Source organism: Manis pentadactyla, chromosome 3, assembly GCF_030020395.1.
Source record: "Manis pentadactyla isolate mManPen7 chromosome 3, mManPen7.hap1, whole genome shotgun sequence".
In the NCBI taxonomy this organism is placed as follows: domain Eukaryota; kingdom Metazoa; phylum Chordata; class Mammalia; order Pholidota; family Manidae; genus Manis; species Manis pentadactyla.
Genome location: NC_080021.1, coordinates 66,294,971 through 66,321,681, shown reverse-complemented (window position 1 = coordinate 66,321,681; position 26,711 = coordinate 66,294,971). Strand labels below are relative to the sequence as shown.

Genomic DNA, 26,711 nt, shown 5'->3' with positions numbered 1-26,711 from the left:
CAAGGCCCTTCTGTTTCATTGCATTTAATATATCATGCCATTCTCTTCTGGCCTGTAAGGTTTCTGTCGAGAAGTCTGATGTTAGCCTGATGGGTTTTCCTTTATAGGTGACCTTTTTATCTCTAGCTGCCTTTAAAACTCTTTCCTTGTCCTTGATCTTTGCCATTTTAATTATTATGTGTCTTGTTGTTGTCCTCCTTGGATCCTTTCTGTTGGGGTTTCTGTGTATTTCCGTGGTCTGTTTGATTATTTCCTCCCCCAGTTTGGGGAAGTTTTCAGCAATTATTTCTTCCAAGATACTTTCCATCCCTTTTCTTCTCTCTTCTTCTTCTGGTACCCCTATAATACGGATATTGTTCCTTTTCGATTGGTCACACAGTTGTCTTAATATTGTTTCATTCCTGTAGATCCTTTTATCTCTCTCTATGTCAGCTTCTATGCGTTCCTGTTCTCTGGTTTCAGTTCCATCAATGGCCTCTTGCATCCTATCCATTCTGCTTATAAACCCTTCCAGAGTTTGTTTCATTTCTGTAATCTCCTTTCTGGCATCTGTGATCTCCCTCTGGACTTCATCCCATATCTCTTGTGTATTTCTCTGCATCTCTGTCAGCATGTTTATGATTTTTATTTTGAATTCTTTGTCAGGAAGACTGGTTAGGTCTGTCTCCTTCTCTGGTGTTGTCTCTGTGATCTTTGTCTGCTTATAGTTTTGCCTTTTCACGGTGATAGGAATAGTTTGCAGAGTTGGGACGAGTGACGGCTGGAAGAACTTCCCTTCTTGTTGGTTTTTGGCCCTCCTCTCCTGGGAGAACAGCGACCTCTAGTGTCTTGTGCTGGGCAGCTGTGCGCAGACAGGGCTTCTGCTTCCTGCCCGGCTGCTATGGAGTTTATCTCCGCTGTTGCTGTGGGCGTGGCCTCGCTCCGGCTGCTGCTCCAAAATTGTGGATTCCCATTGGAGGGGGAGCGGCCTGGAGGCTATTTATCTCCATAAGGGGCCTCCGAGCTTCCTGCAGCCCCGGGGATGATGGTACCCAGAGATCCCCGGATTCTCTACCTCTGGATTAAGTGTCCCGCCTTGCCCCTTTAAGACTTCCAAAAAGCACCCACCAAAACAAAACGACCACAAAAAAAAGAAAAAAATATTTGTAGAATTAAAAAAATGAGAAAATAAACAATAAAAAATGGCCGCTCGTTTTTCTTTATTCTCTGGTGCCAGCGTCAGGCATCTGCTCACTGGTCTTGCTGCCCTGTTTCCCTATTATTGGGGTCCCTATCCCTTTAAGACTTCCAAAAGGTGCTCGCCAAAACAAAACAAAACAAAAAAAAAATGGCCACTCGCTTTTCTTATGTCCTTCGGCGCCAGGACTCTGGTACTCACTCACTGTTCTCGCTGCCCTGTTTTCCTAGTATCCAGGGCCCCCCGTGCATGCACTGTGTCTGCGCTCAGGCCCGGTTGGCTGGGGCTGGGTGTTCAGCAGTCCTGGGCTCCGTCTCCCTCCCGCTCTGCCTACTCTTCTCCCGCTGGGAGCTGGGGGTAGGGGCGCTCGGGTCCCGCGGGGCTGGGGCTTGTATCTTACCCCCTTTACGAGGCATTGGGTTCTCGCAGGTGAGGATGTGGTCTGGATGGTGTCCTGTGTCTTCTGGTCTTTATTTCTAGGAAGGGTTGTCTTTGTTATATTTTCATAGATATATGTGGTTTTGGGAGGAGATTTCTGCTGCTCTACTTACGCCGCCATCTTGGCTGTTCAGGTCTCCTTTGTTCGTATACTCCACATATGAGTGAAATCATTTGGTACTTGTCTTTCTTCGCCCGGCATATTTCACTGAGCATAATACCCTCTAACTCCATCCATGTTGTTGCAAATGGTAGGATCTGTTTTTTTCTTATGGCTGAGTAATATTCTATTGTGTATATATACCACATCTTCTTTATCCATTCATCTACTGATGGACATTTAGGTTGCTTCCATATCTTGGCTATTGTAAATAGTGCAGCGATAAACATAGGGGTGCATCTGTCTTTTTCAAACTTGAGTGCTGCATTCTTAGGGTAAATTCCTAGAAGTGGGATTCCTGGGTCAAATGGTATTTCTATTTTGAGCATTTTGAGGAACCTCCATACTGCTTTCCACAATGGTTGAACTAATTTACATTCCCACCAGCATTGTAGGAGGGTTCCCCTTTCTCCACAACCTCACCAACATTTGTTGTTGTTTGTCTTTTGGATGGTAGCCATCCTTACTGGTGTGAGGTGATATGTCATTGTGGTTTTAATTTGCATTTCTCTGATGACTAGCGATGTGGAACATCTTTTCATTTGTCTGTTGGCCATCCGAATTTCTTCTTTGGAGAACTGTCTGTTCAGCTCCTCTGCCCATTTTTTAATTGGATTGTTCACTTTTTTTTTGTTGAGATGCTTGCGCTCTTTATATATTTTGGATGTCAACCCTTTATCGGATCTGTCATTTATGAATACATTCTCCCATACTGTAGGATACCTTTTTGTTCTGTTGATGGTATCCTTTGCTGTACAGAAGCTTTTCAGCTTGATATAGTCCCAGTTGTTCATTTTTGCTTTTGTTTCCCTTGCCTGGGGAGATATGTTCAAGAAGAAGTCACTCATGTTTATGTCTAAGAGAATTTTGCCTGTGTTTTTTTCTAAGCGTTTCATGGTTTCTTGACTTATGTTCAAGTCTTTGATCCATTTCTAATTTACTTTTGTGTATGGGGTTAGGCAGTGATGCAGTTTCATTCTCTTACATGTAGCTGTCCTGTTTTGCCAGTACCATCTGTTGAAGAGACTGTCATTTCCCGATTGTATGTCCATGGCTCCTTTATCGAATATTAATTGACCATATATGTTTGGGTTAATGTTTGGAGTCTCTTCTGTTCCATTGTTCTGTGGGTCTGTTCTTGTGCCGGTACCAAATTGTCTTGATTAGTGTGGCTTTGTAGTAGAGCTTGAAGTTGGGGAATGAGATCCCCCCCACTTTATTCTTCCTTCTCAGGATTGCTTTAGCTATTCGGAGTCTTTGGTGTTTCAATATGAATTTTTGAACTATTTGTTCTAGTTCATAGAAGAACGTTGCTGGTAATTTGATAGTGATTGCATTGAATCTGTATATTGTTTTGGGCAGGATGGTATAGGCCTTAGATTTGTGGTTACTGTAAGGTTCATAGTTTCCTAAATCTGTTATAGTCTATATTACCTTGATGGTTGCTCTATTTCAAGCACAATCTAAAAGTACTTCTCTTTTATTCTTTCTCCTCCACACTTTATATCATGATCTGCATTTTTTTATTATGATATCATAATCTGCATTTTTGTGTATCCCTTGACCAATTTTGAGTATAGTTGTTTTTACTACTTTTTTCTTCATACATACTTAGTAAGTAATTGACCTACTACCTTTACTGTCAGTTTATTTTCACTGCTGATAACTATTTAGGCTTCAGAACATTTCCATCTACAGAAGTCCCTTTATTATAACCTATAAGGCCCCTTTAGTGGTGGTGAATTCCCCAGCTTTCATTTATCTGGGAAATTTTAAATCTCTTCTCAATTTTGAGTGATAACGTTGCTGTGTAGAAGATTCTTGGTTGAAGGTCCTTTTGTTTTAATATATTAAATATTCAATGCCACTCCCTTCTGTCCTGTAAAATTTTGCTGAGAAGTCTGCTGATGGCCTAATAGGGTTTCCCTTATAAGAAATTTTTAGCATCTCTCTAGGTGCTTTCAATACCCTCTCTTTATCCCTAGTATTATCATTTCAATTATTATATGTCTTGGTGCTGTCTTCCTGGGGTTCCTTTTTTAGGGACTCTCTGTGTCTGTAGGACCTGAGTGTTTATTTCCTTCCCTAGATTGGGGAATTTTTCAGCAATTATTTCTTCAAAGATACTTTCTACTCCTTTGTCTCTCTCTTCTCCTCTGGTACCCGTTAGGTGAATATTGTTTAGTTTAGAGTCATCTCACAAGCCTCTTAGCATCCTCCTGTTTTTAGAGGTTCTTTTTTCTCTCTGTTCCTCAGCTTCATTGTTCTCCTCTTCTCTAATATCCATCTCATTGATTGTCACCTCTACTTGCAGCAATCTATTATTCATTCCCTGTATTGTATTTTTCATTTCAGATACTATATTGCTCAGCTTTGAGTGTCTCTGTTTTAACTGTTCTGTCTCTTTGTTGAAGACCTCCCTGAGATTTTTACTACTTTCTGCAGATCAGTTAGCATATTTATGACTGTTATTTGGAATCTTTTATCAAGAAGATTGGTGATCCCATTTCATTTAGTCCTCTTTCAGGTGTTTATCTGGTACTTTTGTTAGGAATATATTCCTCTGCCACCTCATTTTCTCAGTGTTCCTGTTTCTTCCTTTGTATTAGGTAATTCTGCTATGCCTCTTGATCTAGAGGACATGAAGATATGTCTATGAAGACATCTGTCATGCCCTGAAGCTCAAGATTTTACTCACAAGTGATTGTTTTTCCTTTGGGGTGGAGCTCCAGTTGCTCTTGGTGGGCTATGGGCAGGGCTGCCTTTCTGTCTGTCTGCCAGCAGTGGCTGATCTTTGTCAGCAGAGAGTGGCATCTCTGCAGACAGGCTTTTGTGAGCCAACAGTGGTGCTTGTTCTGGGATGTTGTTGGAGGGGCTGCCCTCTGCCTGCTCTGCAGTAATGGTGGTGTTGCTGGGATGTCTGGATGGGCAGGGTCGTGCCAAGGGAGCACCTTACAGCTGGCTCACCAGTGAGGAGGAAGGAAAGCTCTGAACTAGCTCCCATAGCTGCCTCCCTAGTTGGGCTGAGAGAGGACTGAGAAAGCTGGGAAAGTCTCCCTTTACCTGCCAGGCAATAAAGTCTGACTGGTGCTGGGCCTAACGGGCTGAAGTGGGACAGGCATGTGGGTGGGTGTGCAGGGAAATGCCCTGGGGCTGCGTAGCCAGTGAGGGGGATGTAGTGTTTGAGACTCTCATGAGCTCCCAACCAGTTGGCCTGAGGGAGGACTGGAGAAGTGTCCACTTGCCTTTTCTCCTGCAGAGTGAGCTCTGTCTAACCCTTGCCCCTCTGTCACCCTTCCCACTGCTGGTAAATCTTTTAAATTGCCTCCTCTGTATTAGGTCTCAGAAGGGCTAACAGAGCATGCCTGTCTTGACTAGTAACAGGAGTCTTGGCCTCCCAGAGTGCTCTGACTCTCCCTAGTGTCCAGCCCTGTTAATCACCAAAGCCCAATACAGTGTGGACTCATGTCCTCACAGCAGACCTCCAGAGCTAGATGTGCAGAGTTTCTGAGTAGAGTTCCCACCCTGCCCCATTCCTCTCCCTCCTGCTTATAGGCTGGGATAGGGGAAGGGTTTGAGTCCCAATTGATAGTGGCTCTGCCACTTCACAGTTTTATGTGTGGGCTCTTCTTCTTCATGTGTAGGTGGTCTGTTCTGCAGTCTTCAGGTCCTTTACAGAGTTAGTTGTATTTGCTGTAGTTGCTTCCTTGCTGTTTGTGTAAGAGGACGTTTCTACCTTGCCTTCCTACTCCATCATCTTTTTTCCGCCTCAACTCCAATATGTTTCTATTCACTGATTTTCCTCTTTACTCTAAGTTATATTTTCCTGTTTATTGGCATGTCAAATAATTTTTTATTATGTAGTGGACGTTATGATTGATACCTTGTAGAGACTCTGGTTTCTGTTATCTTCTATTGAAGAGAAAGCAGGCAGGTAAATTATTGGTTAGTAACCTTGATGTCTTACACATGGTTATTTTAGGCTTTGTTAAAGAAGGTCTATTTCACTTTTGTCCTTAGTCCTAGGAAAAATCTCTTAGACCTGAAATATGATCTTTACTCCTAAAGTACAGCCCTTTTGGAGATTCAGAGTATGCCTGAAGTATTTATGAAGACCCTCCAATTTGGTGTAACTCCAACTCCAAACTCTTCTCTGTAATAGCTGCTGAGTTCTCTGCTATTTCCTTCTAGATATTTTTCCTCCATTCCTTGGCATGTCACCTAACATATGTAATAAGTAAGGGGTCAGTTATAGATTTGAAGAGAGTATTTGCAGATTTTGGGGTTCTCTACTCTGTGTTTTCCTCTTTTCTGGGGTCCCTCTAACTTACAACCATTCTGGCAGATTTAAACTCAGTCCTCTGATTCTCTGGGCCAGTAATATTTTGACTGTCTGCTTGAGCTATGTCTGGTTTGTGCCATTTAGATTGTGGGATGCTTTCAGAGGAAAATCTAGACAAATGTGCATCTCATGCAGTATGGTTCCCTTCCTTCAAGAGTTTAATGCCCTCATGTTTCTTACTGCTTTTGGTTGCTCTTCTGTTCCTTATTTTCTTCTATATTTTGTTTAGAATTTATCTTTGTCAGTAGGAGGGTTAGTCTGATAGAAGATAATCCATCAATACTGGAAGCTGGCACCTTTGATCTCAAATGAAAAAATATGTTGTAGTGAAATATGATAAGGAACCTCTCTCTGTTTCTTTTTCTTTGGCTTTATCATTTGTCCCATGCAACTTAATTAATACCCTATTGATTAAAAAATTATGTTCACACCCCTGTTTCCCTTGCAGCTATTCTCATATAAACAGACCTTTGTATATGTTTTTCCATTGCCACAGAATTGGAAAATATTTCCCCAAAAGTCATTGGAAATGCTCATGTACATATCTGTAAACAGCCTTGTTTTTTGGTTTATTTGTTTAACAGGCACCTTTAGAGCACTTAACATGTGCCATGTACTGGCCTGAGCATTTTACAGGTATTAACTCCGTTAGTCCTACTTCAACCCAGTGATGTAGGTATCATAATTATCCCCATTTTTTAGGTGAGGGAACTGAGGCACAAAGAGATTAAGCTAGGCAGTGGTAGAGCCAGAATCTGAACCCAGGCATTAGGGCTTTATTAGAATCCATGTTCTTAACCACAGTGCTCTGCTACCTCTCCTACTTTATGCTGTCTGTACTCATTATACTCTGGGTATGTGCTTGTAAATATTTGTGAATTTTTAAAGTTTTTTAATTAGTGGTTTTTCAATTAGTGGTATCTATTGTATTTTAAGAAGAGGTATCTATTTTAAGAACAGGAACCACATACTGTATTATATAATAGTATTATATGATATACATACAGGAAGCTGTACTGTGCCATACAGAAAAGACTCAAATACAACTTCCCCTATAAATTTCACCTATAAGTCCTAGGGAGTGTTAATCACATTATTTCATCTGTACTTTCACAATGCAGAGTGTTGTGGTTATCAGTTTCTATTGAATGGTTATTTCTTCAACCTTGTATTGCAGCTAGAAGGCTTGACTTTCCTGTTAGATTATAAGGTCATTGAAAATAGAGATCATGCCTTCATCATTTTTGTAGACATTCTGCCCTGGCATCTAGTGACCATTGAATATAATGGACCATGTGATGGTGAAAATGTAATTCTATTTGCCAATGAGGAATCTTTGCATATCCATCTTGTTTCACATCTTATTTACAATAGGAATATTTTATACTTGTGTTTTGCTTTGAACTTTTCAAAGCCCTTTCATATCAACTACTTTTTTTTAAGGTTCTTTCATTTTTTTTTTTTACTTTTATTTTGGTATCATTAATATACAATTACACGAGCAACATTGTGGTTACTAGATTCCCCTCATTATCAAGTCCCCCCCACATACCCCTTTACAGTCACTGTCCATCAGCATAGTAAGATGCTATAGAATCACTACTTTCAACTACTACTTTATGGAAAAAAAATGAGCTTTGATTTGTTCAGTAAATATATTCTGAGAACCTACTCTGTGTCAGGTACTATAATAGTTGCTTAGGATATAGAAATGAACAAAACAGAATCCCTGCTTTCATGTAGATTTCATTCTTGTGAGAAGGTAAAGATGAATATAAATAATGTGTTAAGTGGTGATAAATAAAAATAACACAGGATAAAATGATAAAACATGATGGAACATACTACTTTAGATAGTGTGATCTGGAAAGAGTTGTACGAGGAAGTAGCATTTGAGTAGAGACCTGAATAAAGTTAAGGAGTAAACTTGTAACATTTCTGGGGTTTAGAAGAGTTCTGATCAGAGGGAATAGCACAGAGAGAGGCTTTTAAATTGGGAAAAACAACAAGAATGTTATTCTGGAAGTGTGGGAGAAATGAGGTGGAAAGGTAAAGGTGGTAGTGTGTGCAGGAGGCAGATTATGGAGGGCCTTGTAATCTATGAGAAAACTTTGGGGTTTTATTCTAAGTTTGATGGAGATCACTAGAACATTTTGACCAGAGGCATGACATCTGTATTATATTTAGTAAGTTCAGTCTAGTTGCTGTATAGAACATAGGATGCAGAGGGAGCAGGAGTAGAATTAAAGACTAATTATGAGGCTGTTGAAGTAATCCAGGCAAGAAATGTTTGTCTAAATTAGGCTGGAGGCAGTGGAAGTGATAAGATGTATTTAGATTTGGATGTATTTGCAATTAGAATCCAGAACCAAGAGAACCCGATGAGAAATTTTTTTAGGATATAAGAAAAAGAAAGGAGTTGGAAATTATTCCCACATTTTTGGTCTGAGCAAGATGGTGAATGCCAGTACCATTTACTGAAATGGGAAATGTGATAGAAGGAACATGTTGAAACAAGATATGTATCATTGCCTTTACTTTCTTTTTGAGGAAACTGAGGTATATATAATGAGTTTTGATAAACTTTGGACTAGAATCCTGGTTGCCTTATTGCTAACCTCAGATTTCTTCTAAATAAGTGCCTCAATACTTCTTGTTTCTTGTTTTTAATTTTACTTGCATGATGATTACTTCACTTTATTCTTTCAAAGGAAGAGCCTGAGCAAGGATGTTTTAAGAGTATTCGAGATTTTATATATTTTCTAGGATTGTAGTAGTCAAAGAGCCTAGTGCCTTGTAGGTATTGAGCAATTGTTTGCTAGATTAAATCGAAAGAAGATTCAGTCTCATCTTCAACCTTGACATTATTATAAGGGCATGTATCTGTCTCATAGTTAAGATAGATTTCATGAGTTGAAAATTGCAGTTTGTCTTTCAGAAAGTAGTCGCTAAATAGAAATCATAAGATCTAGGTTTGGAGTCTAGGACTGTCCCTTACTGTGTGTAACTTTCAACAAATCAGTCTATTGTTCTCAGCCTTAGTTTTCCCATCTGTGAAACTGAAATAATACCAACTCATCACACATAATTATTGTGAAGATGAAATGAGATCATGTATGCTTAACACTACTAGCACCCAATTAGCGTATCAAACATAGAATAAAAGTTTATGCGGATGAATCTCAATAAAGTCACCATGAGATGTTTACAAGGTTGAAAGAAATTTGTCATAGAGATAGTTTGTGGGAAAATTCTGTACTTAAACATATGTTGCTTTTTTTTCAAAATTAATATATACATTAACATACATATTTTAAGGAACATATTACTGAAGATTAATGTTCATGCTTACTTTACAGGTATTGGTATGCCTTGAAAAATGGTTATCATGTGGCTTTCAAATATAACAGCAACACTGATAACTTCATGGAGAAACAAATTGATCCACATAAAGAAGTTATAGATAGAGTGACTGATTTGAGCATGCTCAGGCTATTTGAGACCTACCTGGAAGGCTGCCCACAACTTGTTCTTCAGCTCTACATCCTTCTGGAACATAGTCAAGCAAATTTCAGTCAGTGTAAGTCTCTCTTAATACCCTGTGTTAGATTGATGCCACTGAGATCTTATGTCAACTACATAATTCATTTTGGCAGGTTTTAGAATTTCTCTTAATCATTTTTCTTTTTAGAATTATTTTCTTTAAAAGAAGTACATGATACAAATGTCAAAAAAAAAATAAAGATATATTGTCTCCCTCTTCCTCCTCATTTCTTCCTTCATATGCCCAGAAATGAAACTATTATTGTCAATTTTTGATGATTTTTTTAGGAAAAAAATTGAAAAGCCTATATTCTTTTTTTCCCCCCTCTTTTTTCTTTCTTTTCAGCTGGTAATACAAAAACTGTCTTTGCCTGTTTTTTTTTTTTTTTTTTACTTAGCAGTACATCTTGGAGATCTATCCATATCACCACAGAAAGAGCACCCTCATTCATTTTTATTATCTTCATAGCGTTACAAATTATGGATGTACCGTGATAAATAACAAACCCCCATTTATGTTAATTTAGGTTGTTTCAAATACTTTACTACTTAAAAAAAGGCTGCAATGAAAAGTCTTATGCATGTATATTTTGTATGTGTGAAATATATACATAGGGTAAATTCCTAGAATTTGAATCATTGTGTGAAAATACAAACGCTACAAAACTAACGAAAGTTTTGCAAGCTGGCCAATGTGTTGCTTTGATAGCAGATTTTCTCATGAGAGTAAAATGTTTATTTTTAAAGGACAATTTGGTATTTCCATTAAAAAATCTTTTAATAGGTATTTAATTTGAAATATTAAAAAAACTATTTGCTAAATAATGGTCCTGGTTAGGGTTTCATGCAGACTTGGATTCATCTCAGAGAAGCAGATTGTCATTTTCCCTCCAGTTCCTGTCTGCTTGATTTCACCTGTAAGATTAGTTCATTCCCCAAAATACCCTTCCTATTCCCAATTTCCCATAAACCTCTAGTCTGCAGCTCCTTCTAATAATCTTACCTTTACTTTGATTGTTAGTAAGACACTGAAATGAGACCTCTTTTTCCTTCTGATGCAAATGATGCAATGAGACCTCTTTTTCCTTCTGATGCAAAGGATTTGTGGGTTGGGATTTAAAATTTCTGTATCATATAGTTCCTGAAGCTAGTTCAGAATATTATGGTAGATCTGCTGATGATGCCAAGTAGTACATAGCATCTGGGCCAGCAATGGAATCCAATGACAGCTATCTTTGTTATAGTCCTGTTCTCATCCTTCAGGTAAGAAGTTGAGGTGTTAAGTTAAAAATAGCAAGAAGTAAGAAATAATCTAATTGTCTAACAATAGAAGTTATGGTAAATAAGTTATTATAGATAGTATACAAAATAGAGCCACTAGAGATATTGTTTAAAGATAACTTTTAATGACAAAGGAAAGTAATTCTGAACTAAAATTTAGGCAAAAAACAAGTTATAAAATTTTCTATCAGTATACTCTGAAGGATACAAAGAAATGATTATATGAAAAAATTCTGTAATAAAATATACAAAAATGTTGACTGTGGTTGCTTCATTGTAGTAGGATTATGAATGATTTTGTTTCATCTTTATACTTTTCTGAATTTCCAAATTTTTCACAGTAATCATGTATTGTTTTGACCATGAGGCTCAAAATGTTAAAAAAAAATCAGGTTATTTATAGAAGTACTTCAGAAGATTGAACATATTATCTTTGCTCCTTCCTGAAATCACAGTAAAAAGGAGAGTGAAGGAGTAAAAGCAATACAAGCCCATAAAGGCAAAGAGAATGCAGAGTAGAATAGCAGATTAAAAATATCAGCAATTGTTTAGAATATGGAAGCAGATGGAAAACTTAGGTTATCAGGTCAACTCTGCCACTGAAAGTCTAAATTATTTGACTCAACCCTCTCTCTGAAAATCTCTAAAACAATTGGATAAATATTTTTTAAAGTTTTCATAAAAGTGTAAAACAATCTGACGCAACAGGCCAAAATATGCATGAAAGTGGGAACATAGCTTGGTTAAGAAGGACTCTGAAGGCATTTATTACCAAACCTTATAACAGCAGATTCAGTTTTGATGGCTTCCCAGAATGTGGAAGACTGAGGACAAAACTCAGGCTTCTTACAAGGGAAAGACATCTAGCAGAAAATCCATAAGGTCAGTACTCCCAAAAGCACCCTCCTCAGGGTAAAAGTGATGTTACTTACCTCATTCTTCACTTCCACGAGACTGCAAGGAATACTGCCTTGCTGCTAAGTAGAGCAGGCAAACACATCCTTGAGAAGTTATAACAATATGATTTGCAACCAAAATTCACATCTTTGGCTAGTCCAAAAGAAAAAAAATCCCAAAACTAATGAAAACCAAGTTATGAATATAGTTAAAATGGTTCCAGACTAATGGTCCCCCTAAGTGTCTGGCAGAAACAAGTATTATTTCTCCCTGGAGGATAGGCCTCAAATAACTTTCACAAATAGTTTTCCAGAAAAATGAATGGTTTACAGTAGTTTATAGCACCAAAAGAAATAAGGCTCCTTGAGTAAGATTCAGCAGAAATAAAAAACTCATTAAGACTTCATATATTAGATATCACCAGATGCTAAGTATAAAATATTCATCCTATTATATGAAAGAAGTAAATGATCAACTTGAAAATATGAAATTATAAAAAAATGAGTTGTGTACTTGAAAAAGAAAAATACTTAAAATTAATGAGAATTGAAAAATTTAAGAATTGAAATAAAAAACTAATAAGCTTAGACACAATTAAGTGGACAATTAGTGAGTTGATGTTATTTCAGAAGAAATTATCCAGATTATAACAACAAGGATATGGAAAATGTGAAAGAGATATTAAAAGACATGGACTATTGGATGAGAAAGTTTAATATACATCTGAGCAGAGTCCTGGAGGACAGGAGAGAAACAGTGGAGGAGAGGCAATATTTGAAAAGTTTATGGCTGAAAAAATATCAGAATTAAAGAGAATCACCTAATGTTAATGGCTGAAAAAATATCAGAATTGAAGAGAATCACCTACCCATGCATTTAAGAAGTGCATTATCTCACAAGCAACTAAGTAGAAAGAGTTCCTTACCACAGTATGTCATTAGTAAACGAAATTCCAGAGAATGTACATCAGACAGACATGTCTGAGATGCAAGAAGGAATAAAGAACAAAGAAAGTAGTAAATATGTGGATAAATATAGATGAAAATTAGTGTATATAAAATAAAAATAATATGTGAGGTTAATAAAAACAGAGTGAAAGTACAAGAGAGTAATACCATGTAAGTCGGGTGGAACGTAAATGGAGTTTGAGTGTTTTAAACTTCTTGTATAGTTCAGAAGAAAGGTAGAACAGGTGGAACTTTTTTTGAGGTGTAAAACTAAAATATTTAGATAAAACCTATTTAAGAAAAATAATATAATATTGTGAAAGCAAAATTAGATATTGTGTTAGTTTGCTTGGGCTGCCATAACAGAATACTATAGACTGGGCAGTTTAACTAACAGAATTATATTTTCTTACAGTTCTGGAGACTGCCATTTCCAGATCAAGGTTACAGCAGGGTTGGATTCTGGTGAGGATCTTTTTGGGTTGCAGACGTCACCTTAGTCTGTGTGGAGAGAGAGATTTCTGGTGTCTCTTCCTCTTCTTGTAAGGACTCTAGTCCTATCAGATTTGGGCCCCATTTTTATGACCTCTTTAGCCTTAATTACCTCTATTAAAGGCCTTACCTCAGAATACAGTCACATTAGGTGTTATGGCTTCAACATAGGAATTTTGGAGGAACACAATTCAGGTCATAAAAGGTACGAAAGTAAGCATTTTTTTACAATAAGAAAATATATCAAATTACAAGAAAGCTGTAAGTACCACAAATTTCACAAGAGGAAAAAATATATTCTTATTATTTTAATATTCTTTTCTTTTAAGCTTTTTTGCTGTATACTCTGGCTTTGATTTGATAGTTTTATAATGCAATTTATATAGAGTAGAAAAACTTATTCTGTTTTCTAGCAACTAGTGTTGATTGAAATTTTTAAGTTATTTTTAATTAAGAAAAGTTTCAATTTCAAAGATTACTGATAATATCGTATAATTTTTAGGTTGTCATAGTTGGGAAAAACTCTACCAATCTTTTCAATAATGTGCTATAAGAGCAGAGCATGTCAAGATCTTTTTTTGATGAAGTAACTAATTTTTTTGATGAATTGATAATACTAGTTTATTGTTGACATCTTACTGAATATTGGGAGTCTTATGTTACCTTCTCTGATGTTAGTAATGTCAAATCAAAGAATTTAATAACAGTGAGGATAGACCATCATGCCTTAACAGAAAGGAATCAGAGGCCTGTTGATGGCAATATAGTGAAGTGTTAAGATCAGGCAAACTTCCTGAGAATCCTAGCTCTGTCACTTACTAATCTTAATTATTCAAGCAAATCTTGTAAACATATCCTGCTAAACCTAAAGTACATGTATTCTCAACTCAGTTTCCCTTTAGCCAGGTCCCCAAAATGACCACAGTTGCTTCAATACACCAGCAAAAATGTGAGAGAGTAAATTGGACTAGAGACAGGGAATTTATCAAGTACAATTTAAATGCCTTATTTTTCCAAATTTTATAAAAATATATCACAAAATAAACGCATTGCTAGTGTTTTGCCTGGGCTTGGAAGGAGCCCAGGCTAGTGTGGGTCTCTGAAATTTAAGCTTCCTTCAAATTTATCACTACCTTTCTGATAAATCTATCTCTGAGGTAACTATTGATTCATGGTGCAACTGTTGATACACAGTACAGCTTTTCTCAGGAATGTCTGGAGAACACTTGATCAAAACATGAGAGTAAAACTAGAAAGAAATATGAAGATAGGAAACAGGAAGTCAACACTGAAGAAAGGTGAAGGGAAGTTCTGGGGAGAGGAAGCAAACCTTGGGAAGGATCATATTCTTAAAAAAAAAACTGATAGATAAATATAGGGGAATTTATTAATTTCAAGAATTTGCTAACAAGTACTGGTAGGATCAGAAAAACCCAGTAAGGAAACCCTGAAAAGTTTTAAAAGAAAAGAAATATAATAAGAGTGTAGTACTTGGCTAGCAGTGAAAAAAAAAAGGCTATACTTACATAGTTATAATAAGGTAAACACTGAATATTGATTTTATGACAAATTGTGATATTACTCTTTTGAGTAGCTGGAGAGGAAAATGTAAGCAGGGAGGGTACATATGTATTTGTGTACCTGCTAAATTTTCCTCTTCCCCAAAAGGAAATAAAAAAGGAGTGTCTAAAGCAGATGAATTAAGAAAAAGAACAATTTGTGTTTCATATAGAAATAAATGTCAGAAGAACAGCTAGAAGAGTTGGTAGTGATTTATTTTGGGATTTGTGACAGAGGTGAGGATGGATTGAGCATGGTACTGCTGTTTTTCTTGTAAGTTCTGCTATACTTACTGACTTTTAAAAGATATATGTGTTTAGTAGAAATTAAGACATTATAGAAAAGACATAACAGGACAATTTAGGGGAAAGCAACAAACAAATTAAAATATTTTTGAATTGAAGAGAGGAAAATAAATCAACTAATTGTGGTATATGCTAAAACCAGGAGAGTGGACAAATGCTTCTATAATCCTCATAATCCTCTTCTATAGGAAAATCTGTTTTAAGTCTGCCTTTCTATCCTAGTATATAGACCTCCAATGAGGCTAAATGGGAATCACTAGCATTCTGTATTATGCTTTAAATTATTTTTCTAATTTTCTAATATTTTTGCTTTCAGTTGCATGAAAGTCCCCAGATTTTGTAGTGGGACTAATGAACTGCCTGTCCAAAATAGTAATGAAGTTACTCTTCTGTTACATGCTGCCAAATAATGGGTTGGGGAGTAAAGATGTTAAGCCTATAGAAATGCATATTTAGAGTTATTTATACATTTGATCCATCATCTTAAAGATACAGGAAATTGAGTTTGTTGATGCTTCATACTTCTGTTAAATTTTCTGTTTAATCTCTCTTCCCTCTCCTCTACTTCCTGCCCCACCCACCATGATGCTGTCTCTCAATGAATTAGGTATATACCCAAGATCAAAGCCAAAATGACTGGAAAGCTGGTACTATGACTATGGTCTCTAAGAGGAATTTCAGAGCACACAGTTTCCACTATACCAGTTGCTCAGTATAATTTGTCCAGTAAATTTATTCAAAATCTTATAAAGTAGTCTACTGTAGTGGTTAAGTATACCAACCTTGAAATCAGGCAGGTTGAGGTTCAGATCTCAGCTTTCTGCAACTTGTGAGCTTTGTGACTTGGGTCAAGTAACATATATATTCCTCAAGCACCAGTTACCTCATATGTAATATGGAAATATTAATATCTATTTCAAAGGATTAGATGAAATGGGTATATAAAGTGCCTGGCATTGTTTGTGGGTGTGTACATGCAGATAAAGCATGAACATACAGATAAATCATGTATGATGTATAGTAATTTAATACTATTATTATTATTCCTGTAACAATATATCTTTTTTTATTTTTTATTTTGTAGATGCAGCCATCATGATCTCTTGCTCTGCTATTTCTTGGTCAACTGTTGATTATCAAATAGCTTTAAGAAAATCCTTGCCTGATAAAAAAATCCTTAATGGACCCTGTCCCAAACTCACATATCTCTTTTACAAGTTGTTTACATTATTGTCTTGGATGCTGAGTGTTGTACTTCTTTTATTCTTAAGTGTTATTAGTGCTTTATTTCTGTTGTTATTTCTTTGGTTTTTAGGTATACTGTGGGCATTTAAAGAGCAAACTCAGTTTTGTGCTTCCATAAGTATGGAATTCTTATACAGAATTGTTGTTGGATTCATTCTTATCTTTACATTTTTTAATATTAAGGGACAGAATACCAAATATCCAATGTCTTGTTACTATATTGCAAGGGTATTGGCCACAGTTGGGATATTGATTGTATTCTGGGTTTGCCCACTCTCTGTTTTTAGTTCAGACTATTTTATACCTATCAGTATCACTATAGCTCTTACCCTTCTCCTTGGAATTATTTTCCTTATTGTTTATTATGGGACTTTACACCCAAACAGAAGTAAAGAAATGGTGCCTGATGAAATTGATGGAAAACCAGTTCAAAGAGACTGTAGAATGAAGTATTTCCTAATGCAATAAGCTGTTCATTTATAAGTTATGTTTTCTTATTTTTTGTTTCATTGGTTAGTAAAGAAAATGTTTTACGTGTGTATGCGTTGTTTCTTATTTTTACCTTCTTTAATTTGAGATCAGTTCTGGTACATTAATTAGGAATGTGAGAGAGCATAATAATATTTTTTTTATTTAAATTAATTTCTTATATGGTTTTGAAAATCTTGGGTACTCAGATATACGTGACTGTTGCCATCTTGAGTGTGAATGGGAAGAAATAGTCTGATTGCCATAATTAAAAGTCTGGAATTGAGCTTCCCTCCAACTTCTGTCCTTTCCCTTTTAACTTCCTGCTCCTGAAGTATAATTGATTTTTGCTGTGGAGAACTGCAAGGGGAGGAGAAAATCAGAACTCTCACTCTTCTTTCCTTATTTTTGATTTAGTGTATATATTTTGAGTTGGGGATAGACTGAGTAGAGGAAAAGGAAAAGGAGAGAAAGGAAGAAAACAAAACATCAAATTTACCATATTAAGAATTTTTAAGTGCATAGTTCAGTAATGTTAAGTATATTCACTTCACTTTGCATTTCTATAACTTTTTCATATTGCAACACTGAGACTCTATTCCCACTGAACAATTCCCCATTTCCCTCTCCAACCTGTGGCAACTACAGTTCTATTTTCTATTTCTATGAAATTTGACTCATACAAGTGAAATCATATAGTATTTATCTTTTTGTGACTGGCTTATTTCACTTAGTATAATGTCCTTAGGTTCATCCATGTTAGCATGGACAGGATTTACTTTTTTAAGGCTGCATAATATCCATTGTGTTTGTGTGTGTGTGTGTGTGTGTAATATATGCCACATTTTCTCTATTTTTCCATCATTGGGTTGCCTCTACCTCTTGGCTATTGTGAATAATGCTGTAATGAACATGGGTTTGTAAATATCTCTCCAAGATCCTACTTTCAACTCTTTTGGATATAGGACCAAAAGTGGAATTGCTGAATCACATGATAATTGTTTTTCATCTTTTGAGGAACTTTCATAGTGGATATAGTGGATGCACCATTTTACAATCTTACCAACAGTGCACAAGGGTTTCAGTGTGTCTTGCCGATGAGTTTCATCCCCGGGCAAGTTCGCTATGGATTCAGTGTGACCAAGGAAATTGACAGCAAAATGTTCTTTGGGGTGAAAGGGTTTATTACCCGGTTTGTTCTCCCGGCAGTAGGTCTCCACCTCCACCCACAGCACTGGGCCGAGCTCTCTATATAGCACAATAATAGCTTATTGCCTAAAGGTGTGGAAGCGGTAGCCTAGCAACAGGCCAGTTATATCATCAGGTGATTTGAGTTCAGTGAGGATCCTGGCCATAGAAACCCCAGCTTCCCCACACAATGTCTCCACATTTACTAACACTTGCTATTTTCTGTTTCTTTTTTGATAGTGACTATCCTAATGTGAGGATATGAAGTGGTATCTCACTGTAGTTTTGATTTGCATTTCTCCAATTATTAGTGAAATTGAGCATCTTTTCATATTCATGTTAGCAATTTGTATATCTTTGGGAAAATGTCTGTATCTGATAAGGGGTTAATACCCAGAATTTAGGAAGAACTACAACTCAACAATAAAAAACCCAAATAATTTAATAAAAAATAGGAAAAGGACTTGAAGTAACAAAATCATATTTTAGTAGTTTTCTGCATTATTCCTTCCAGTAAGAAGTAAATTTTAGTTACTTTTCCCATCAAATTCCCTTTCTAAGTTCCTTATGTGGGAAAAATGGAAGTTCCTGTGGACTAGATCCTCACTTGAACCTAAACTACTTGATGATATAATTGGCCTACTGCTAGGCTACTGCTTCCTCACCCATAGCCAATAAGCGATATTGACTGAGTCACTATATAAAGAGCTCTGACTAGTGCTCTGGGCAGTGGCAGAGAGAAGGAGGATTATGGACTGTTGGATGCAGACATGATTCTAGTGCTCTACCTGCCACTGAGAGAATAAAGCCAGGTAATAACATCCTTTTATCCCAATAATGTTCCATCATCATTTCTCGGTCTCACTGAATCCATAGTGAACTTGGTGGGGGCCAAACCTTCAGGCAAGACACCTTGCTTTTCCTTGGGTCAGGTCTTGATGAGTAAGTCCTCAAAAAGAAGCCTTTTCTATTATCAAGAAAAAAATTGCCATTTCCACATTTAATATTATAACAATATAAAACTGCTATGTAGTTTTTGGAAAGAAAGGTGAATTTATTGGATACAACACATTTCAACTATCAAAGCTGTTCAAAAACAGTAAGTGTTAAGTGCTAACTGTGCTCAGCACTCTGTTAGATACTATTGTGGACACAAAAAACAAGTGCAACATAGAATTCTGCTGCTTGAAAAGGTTACATACTGAAGCATTTACAGAAACTGACAAGTTGTATTTCAGAATGTGGTATATTTATCTACTTACACAGAGTATGTAAAACTCAGTAAGATGTCCCCTGTGCCATTCTTTGAGAAAGATGATGTAAAAGAATGATTTATTCTTGCAGGAGCTGTTGGATCTACAGTTTACTTTTGGCATATGATCCTTTTACCCCACTTATTGCATGCCTCCCTATCTCTGTATGTTTGGTGTGTTATTTACATATGTATGTTTGATAGAATGAAGGTGGGAAAAGAAGTTAGCAACACTTGAGTCAGAATTTTTGAGTCATAAAGGCCTGTCTTGCCAATGGGTTCAGCCCTGGGCAAGTTCACTATGGATTCATTGAGACCAAAGAATGACAATGGAACATTCTTGGGGTGAAAGGGTTATACCCAACTTTATTCCCACGATGGTGGGTCAGTCACTAGAATCCTGTCCACTCAGAGTGAGTCTGCATGCAGCAATCCAGTCTCTGCCTCTGGGCCTCTCTACCCCCACAGCCATCTCAGTCTCTGTCTTCGGTGCTGCCACCACTCCAGTCTCTGCTCTCCTAAGCCATGCCACCATGTTGCACAGAGCACTGGATGGAGCTCTTTATATAGAGTCAATAACAATGTGTTGCCCACATGTGTGTAGTGAGCTTGCCAATCAGGGCCAGGTGAGAATCCTGGCCATAGGAAACCACTATATCCACAAGAACCAAAAGACTTTTAGTCATAAAATGGAAGTGCTCTTCATTCCTTCCTAAATATTAAATTCCCATGTATTATTTCTCTTCAACTGGAGAACTTCTCTTAGTGTTTTCTGTAGTTTAAATTTGTTGATGATAGATTATTTTTCTCCCTCTTTATCAGAACATGTATTTATTTCTCTTTCATTTTTACAGGATATTTTTGCTGGATATTGAGTTCTGTGTTGACAGTTTTTTTTCCTTTAAGCATTTTAAAGATTATCCCACTAATTTCTGGCCTCCGTTGTTTCTGGGAGAAGTTGTTGATCTCCATTTTTTCCTTATATGTAATTTGTTTTTCTCAAGCTGTTTTGACATTTTACCTTTCATTTTTGGTTTGCAGTAGTTTGACTACTGTGTTCACTGTTGTAGTTTTTCTTTGTATTTATCCTACTTGGGGTTCTCTGAACTTCATAAACATGTAAATTTTAATCTTTCACTACATTTAGAAAGCTTCTGGACATTATTCTTCACATATTCTTTTTATTGCTTTATCTCTCAGACTCCACTAACACGTTAGAACTATTGATATCATCCCACTAGGGCTCTGTTCATTCTTTTTCCGATTTGTTTTCTCTGCCCTTCATATTGGATTTGTCTTCAAGTTCATTGTCTTTTTCATTCATCTTCAATCTGCTGTTAAACTCATCCAATGGATTAAATTTTTTTTTCAGATGCTGCATGTTTATGTTCTGGACTTTTCATTTGTTTATTTTTTTATGTTTTCATTCTCTCTGCTAAGAATTCATACCTTTTATTCATTTTGAGCTAATTTTCCTTTATATCCTTGGTAATTAGAATAATGTTTTAAAATGCTTGTCTGCTAATTCTAGTATCTGGATCATCTCAGAATTGGTGTCCATTGATTGCCTTTTCTCATGAATATGGGTCACATTTTCCTGTTTCCTCATATGTCTACTAATTTTGAATTATGTCCTGGATGTTATTAATGATGCATTTTAAACCCACTTTATCCTATTTGTTCTTCAGAGGAATATGTATTTTTTTCTTGTAGCATTTCAAGTTAACTTGAACTTATTTTAAACTTTTAACTCTAAACAATCTTTATTTGTTTAGCTTTCAGTGTGCTTCCTGGAGCCTGTGCCTTGTATGTATAATTCAGGGTCAGTCAGAGATTTGGGAAGAGTTAATATATGGAGTGAGGCTTACTCTCTGTTGACTGTTCTTTCTAGGATTTTCCCTTAAACTTTTCAGCTGCTGTGGTCATTCCATACTCTGTTCTCTGGACCTTAAAACACTAAGGTTATAGGTTTTCAATCTGTATTTATGTACTCAGTGTGCTGACTGGGGTCTATCCTCACTCAGTGCCATTCCTTTCCAAATGTTTACCACTCTCCAATGTTGGCCTGCTTTTTTTCTATCAGTGCTTTCAGGTGGTGGTTTTTATATTTCGTCCAGAGCTTATAGTGGTTGTTTGTGAGATGGTTTGTGCAAGTAAGAGCTACACCTCTCTTTTTATTAATAACAACTTCAGTAATCTTTTTGTAATATTTGCCATTCCTTCTGATATTTACCTTAAAACAATGTGTAAAAACTTTTATTTAACATTTAATCTTCTCATCCTTACTTGTTTGATTCTCACAACAATGAACAGTATAGATATTATTACCATCATTACCCTTTTGCTAGGGAAACCAAATCTCCTAGAGTTTAAGAAAACTGCCAATATTCATATAGATCAAATCTCATACTTTTTTACTTCAAGTTTAGTTTACTTTCTGTGGAACCATGTTGTATTTATCTGATGAATAGATTAAGTAACCATCAGCAGTCTAGAACTGGCACTAAGTTATACATGATTTTAAAATCATTAAATTATTTGCACACAATACAATTAAAAAAATCTGGCACAAGTTTTTTTTGTCTTTAGTTCAGAATGGGGCTGAGATTGTGTCACTGATAACTTGAGAAATTCAATGAACAACATATGTAAAGGCAAGTAGCAATTTATGTAATGGAAAAAATGGGTAGAAAATAATATAAATCTACTTAAGAGCTTAAACATTAATAAATGCCTGTCTTGCCAATAGGTTTCAGCTCCAGGCAAGTTCACTACGGATTTTATGTGACCAAAGAAATTGACAGCAACACATTCTTTGGGGTGAAAGGGTTTATTACCTGGCTTGTTCTCCCGGTGGTAGGTCAAGCACTAGCGTCTCTGCCTCCGACAAGAGCACTGGGCTGAGCTCTCTGTATAGTGCAATAATAGGTTATTGCCTAAAGGTGTGGAAGCAGTAGCCTAGCAACAGGCCAGTTACATCATCAGGTGGTTTGAGTTCAGTGAGGATCCTGGCCATTGGAACCCCAACTTCCCGATACTCCACCCCTCCAGGATTCTTGCCTTACAATGTACATGCTTTCAATCTTCTGCAATGGTCCCTGTGCAAGAAAGCTGAAGCAATTAAGATACAACAAGATTTTGATACAGGTAACAAAAATTATAATAATCCTCAAGCCAGAGAAAGTTTCCAATCCAGAAAGACTTTAGGGGTGATAAGACACATGTTTAAATGACACCAACATAGGCAAATCTCCATCAGGTAGGATGCATGCAAGAGAGTGGTCCTGTAATAGGGCTGTAGCAGGAAGGAGGGTCCCTTCCAGGTCTAGTATACCACAGTTTTACTCCTTTCCCCATGGGGGTTACTGTAGGGTCTCTACATAGTGCTATTGGAGGTGCATGCACTCACCATAATGATAAAACAAAACTCGCCAGTAAGATGCCCCTACCTTCTGGCTGTTCAGGATATACTACTGTGACCTTTGGGGGCTAGTCTGCTGTTATTCCAGGAACACACAGGAGGCCAGCTTCCAGGACTTGTTCCCAGGGTGCCCAAAGAGCCAGCCATCATTGGTCCATGTTTCAAAAGTTCCAAGACCATGTCCCCTCAATGGAGTCTCTGGGGTTCAGCGCAGTTGGTGCTGGCAGCAAGATATTATTCTGGTGGCCGAACCTTGGCTTCAGTGATTCTTCCTTGGTTTGTACTTGCAGTTGTACAGGGGAGGCAGCCATATGTGTTAACATGTTTACAGGGCTCAGGGCTCCCTTTCAAGTCTCTCATTTAAACTGCATAGCACAGTCCATAAGCGGACTGACCATCCTCACAGACTATTGGTTCTGACTTTAGTCCAGATTTTAACAAGCCATTGTGCCTCTCTATTGTGCCTGCTGTGGTAGGATTGTATGGCACATGAAACTTCCATTTGATTCCGAGCTGTCGCACCTACTCTTGCAGTGTATGACCAGTAAAATGGGTGCCCTGATCAGTCTCAATTACCTGTCGTTGACCGTAGGCAGCAAAGAGATACTCCAGGCCTCTTTTGGTCATCTGCTGGTCTGCACAACTGGTAGGAAAGCAACCAGAAGACCACTATCTGTGTCCACACAACTCATAGCATACTGATATCCTTCTGACACAGGTAGAGGCCCAATATAGTCTATATGACACCTGATGAGGGGTATAGGCCCCTTAGGTATTGTCCCATGTTGCTGTGGAATTTGGTGTAAGTTCCTTTTGGAGCACATGACACACTCCTGCTGGGCTCTACTAACTTCTTTGAAGGTCAAAGGCAAGCCACACCAACGGGCTACAGCCCACATTGTCTTTTGCCTCGCATGCAAGAAATGCTGATATAACCATTGGGCTACATCAGAGGCCGACTTTCCTTCTAACCAACATATCTGGGCCAATTTATCTGCTTCATCATTTCCTGGGGATGCCAGTGTCAAATGACCTGTCACAGGGTATACTGTAATTACTTAAGTCTGACCACAGGCCCATAAGTCTTGCCACAATTCTTGCCCCCAAAGGGGTTGATGACCAACCAGCCAGTTGGCATGGTAGCAGGTTGGTAGGCCACAAGGTCAAGCCTTCATAGAACTGGCACTATATGTACCACACTATGGAACCACAGACAAATTGGATGTACTGTGCAATTATAAGGGAGGGCTCCTGGCTGATCACAAGCCACACAGCCCACACCTCTGCCCATTGGCTGCTCTTCCTGTCACCATCTTCCATCCATATTGTCTCAGTCTTAGGACGGAAAGCTATGGCCCTCCATTTTGGGGGCTACCCATGGCTGGAGCCATCTGTGTACCATGCATCTTCAAGTATAGGGGCTCTTCCTTTCTGATAGGGACTCTATGCTATTGTTTCAAAAGCAAGTCCTTCCTGCTTTTCACTAGTACATGTCACTAGCCCCAATAAGCACTGTAGTTCTTCAGTCAAGGGGCTAATAGGGAGGGCACTACACTGCTGTAGATAAGCACCCCACTTAGCTAGTGTGGGTGTTTGTGCCACACCACTCCTTGGCTTTTGTGTCCTGTCTCGTACACATCCCAAGATGGAATAGGTGGTTATTACCTTTATCAGGGCCATTCCAGTGATACCTTCCTTCGCAAGAAAGGCGTGATACATGTCAGCCTGTTGTTTTTCTCTCAAAGTGTATCGTATGTATGCCCCTTTCCAGAGTTGTGACCAGAATCCAACAGGTTGGCGAGTTCGTTCAAGCTGCTGCCAGAGACCCCAGCCATAACCGTCATCAGTGACATGAACATCCAGCTCACAGGGCCGTGATGGGTCTATCACACTCAAGGCCTGCATGGCCTTGACTGCCCATTTTGCTGGAGTAAAGGCAGATGCACATGTCTCATCCCAGTCCCACCTGACGCCCTTTCATACCATCCGGTATAAGGGCTTCGGAATTTGTGACATGTGCGGGATAAAAACTGTCCAGTAGCCTAGAAGACCCAGAAACTCCTATAGCAAAGCTACAGTTGTAGGGGTGGGAGAGGCTTGGACTTTATAACTGCTTCTGGTATAACTTTGGTCTTACCTGACCAGACGACCCCCAGGAATTCGACAGACACACCACATCCCTGAACCTTGGTACTGTTCACAGGCCATCCTTTCTCCTGTAGATGTTGCTGCAGTCTAGGAACTGTTCCTTCAAAATCTGAAAGAGAATCATATTTGAGCATGACATCACCAATATAATTACAGCTGCACCTTTGGTGGTTTCTCCCATGTAGCCAAGTCCTGGGCTACAAGTCCATGACAGATGGTGGGGCTGTGGAGGTATCCCTGTGGAGGGATGATGAAAGTCCATTGCTGTCCTTTCCACGTGAAGGCAAACTGTTCCTGACTATCCTGCTCACACAGTTTGACTGAGGGACCAGGGGTGTACTGGAGGCCACAGGTTGAAATAACTATCCATTGGTCCCCAGTGAACATACAACATATCCTAACTCTGGTGGACACAGGAGCTGAATGTTCACTGATTCATGGTAATCCTGAGTGGTTCCCCAGAACCCCCACTATTATAGATGGATACCCTCAGCCAAGAACAAGGAACATACCATTATGTGGTAGATCTTGCTAATGCCTTCTTTTCCATTGACATTGAGCAGGAAGTCTTGCAAACACACAGGCTGAACTCCTGGCTCTGTCTCTGACCTCTCCCTCTTTCATCTTAATGGCTAGAACTGCTGCTCTGGTTTCAGGTGTTGCCATAGCTCTAGTAAGATCTTATTTGACTTCCCATCTAATTTCCTTCCATCTGCTCCTGCCCATATTAAATCAACCCACATCTGGGTCCTCGTAACCTTCATGGGGCCCTGTAGATTCTTGTAACAGATCTTATTTCTTTCCAGGTTCTCACTGCTTCAGCCTCTCCTACATCTGCTACTGTATGTGTCATCTTACAGGATGCCTTATGTGAGGGTAAAGAATGGCCACTAGACACCCAAGGAGGGATGTGGAAGCTGTTTGAAGTATAATATTTCTCATCCCAGTAGTGAAAATGTCTTCATCTGGGCCATAATTCTCTGGACTATAGATGGCATTTCTTATTCCTAGCCTTCGTAATGTTGGATTTCAGCATATGTCTGCCATCTAACAGAAGAGGATGGTAGATCACCCAGATTGGGTCACACAGCATGAAGTGCAGCCATAAGCCAATTGAGGAGAGAGTGACTCCCTGGGGTCTGATGTGCATTTTTTAATCACTGCCTCAAGGTAGGCTGCACTGTTGGGATGCCAGCTTTACCATCTCTGATCCCAACATAACAATTCCATCCACCCCTAAGTCCCACAGATGCAGGAGCCAAGATGATATTCACTCCAAGGACTTCTGCCTAAACCAGGAGCCCAAATCAACCAGCTCAGTCTGAGTATAGGGGCAGAGCACAGAGTGCTCCACAACCTGGGGAGGGGGCTGCTCATCTTCTTGGAGAACTTTCAGCTGCTGGGTCTTTATTTTCTTGACAACCACTGGGCATGCTTTCAATACAGGAGGGGTTAGTGCCTCCAGCACCATCCCTTCATCCTTCTCCAGCTCCTCCATTTCTGGGGCTGATGGCACCTTTCTCTCCCCTCCCTGAATGCCTCCTCTGCTACAACCTTTACCTTTTCTACTGTGCCTCACAGCAATGGTAGCTCAGTCTTCAGAAGCTCTCTTACCTTCACCTCAGTGCTTTGCAGGTGATGTTCTCATGCCACCTCTGCCTGTGCTTCCCTCAGGAGTTCATCTTTTTCCTGATGGCCTCTTCCTCCTTCAGAACACCTGGCAGCATTGCCAGCTTGTTCTGTAAGGAACTTTTTTTACCTCTTCAATGGCACCTTGCTGCCTGCGTTCTTGTGCTGCCTCCTCTTGCATCAATGCCTTTTCCTTCTTCAGGGAATCCACAGAAGTT

General features: G+C 38.4%; 1 protein-coding gene across 1 annotated transcript in view; it reads left to right on the top strand.

Moving 5' to 3' along the window:
* The window catches only part of XKR9 (XK related 9), a 55,044-nt gene extending 38,118 nt beyond the window's left edge, over positions 1–16,926 (top strand). Inside the window, exons 3-4 of the mRNA XM_036886259.2 lie at positions 9,477–9,697; positions 16,227–16,926. Of these exons, the coding sequence (XP_036742154.1) occupies positions 9,477–9,697; positions 16,227–16,855 (850 nt within the window). The 3' untranslated portion in view covers positions 16,856–16,926. The remainder of the gene's footprint in view (positions 1–9,476; positions 9,698–16,226) is intronic.
* Positions 16,927–26,711: the final 9,785 nt, after the last annotated feature.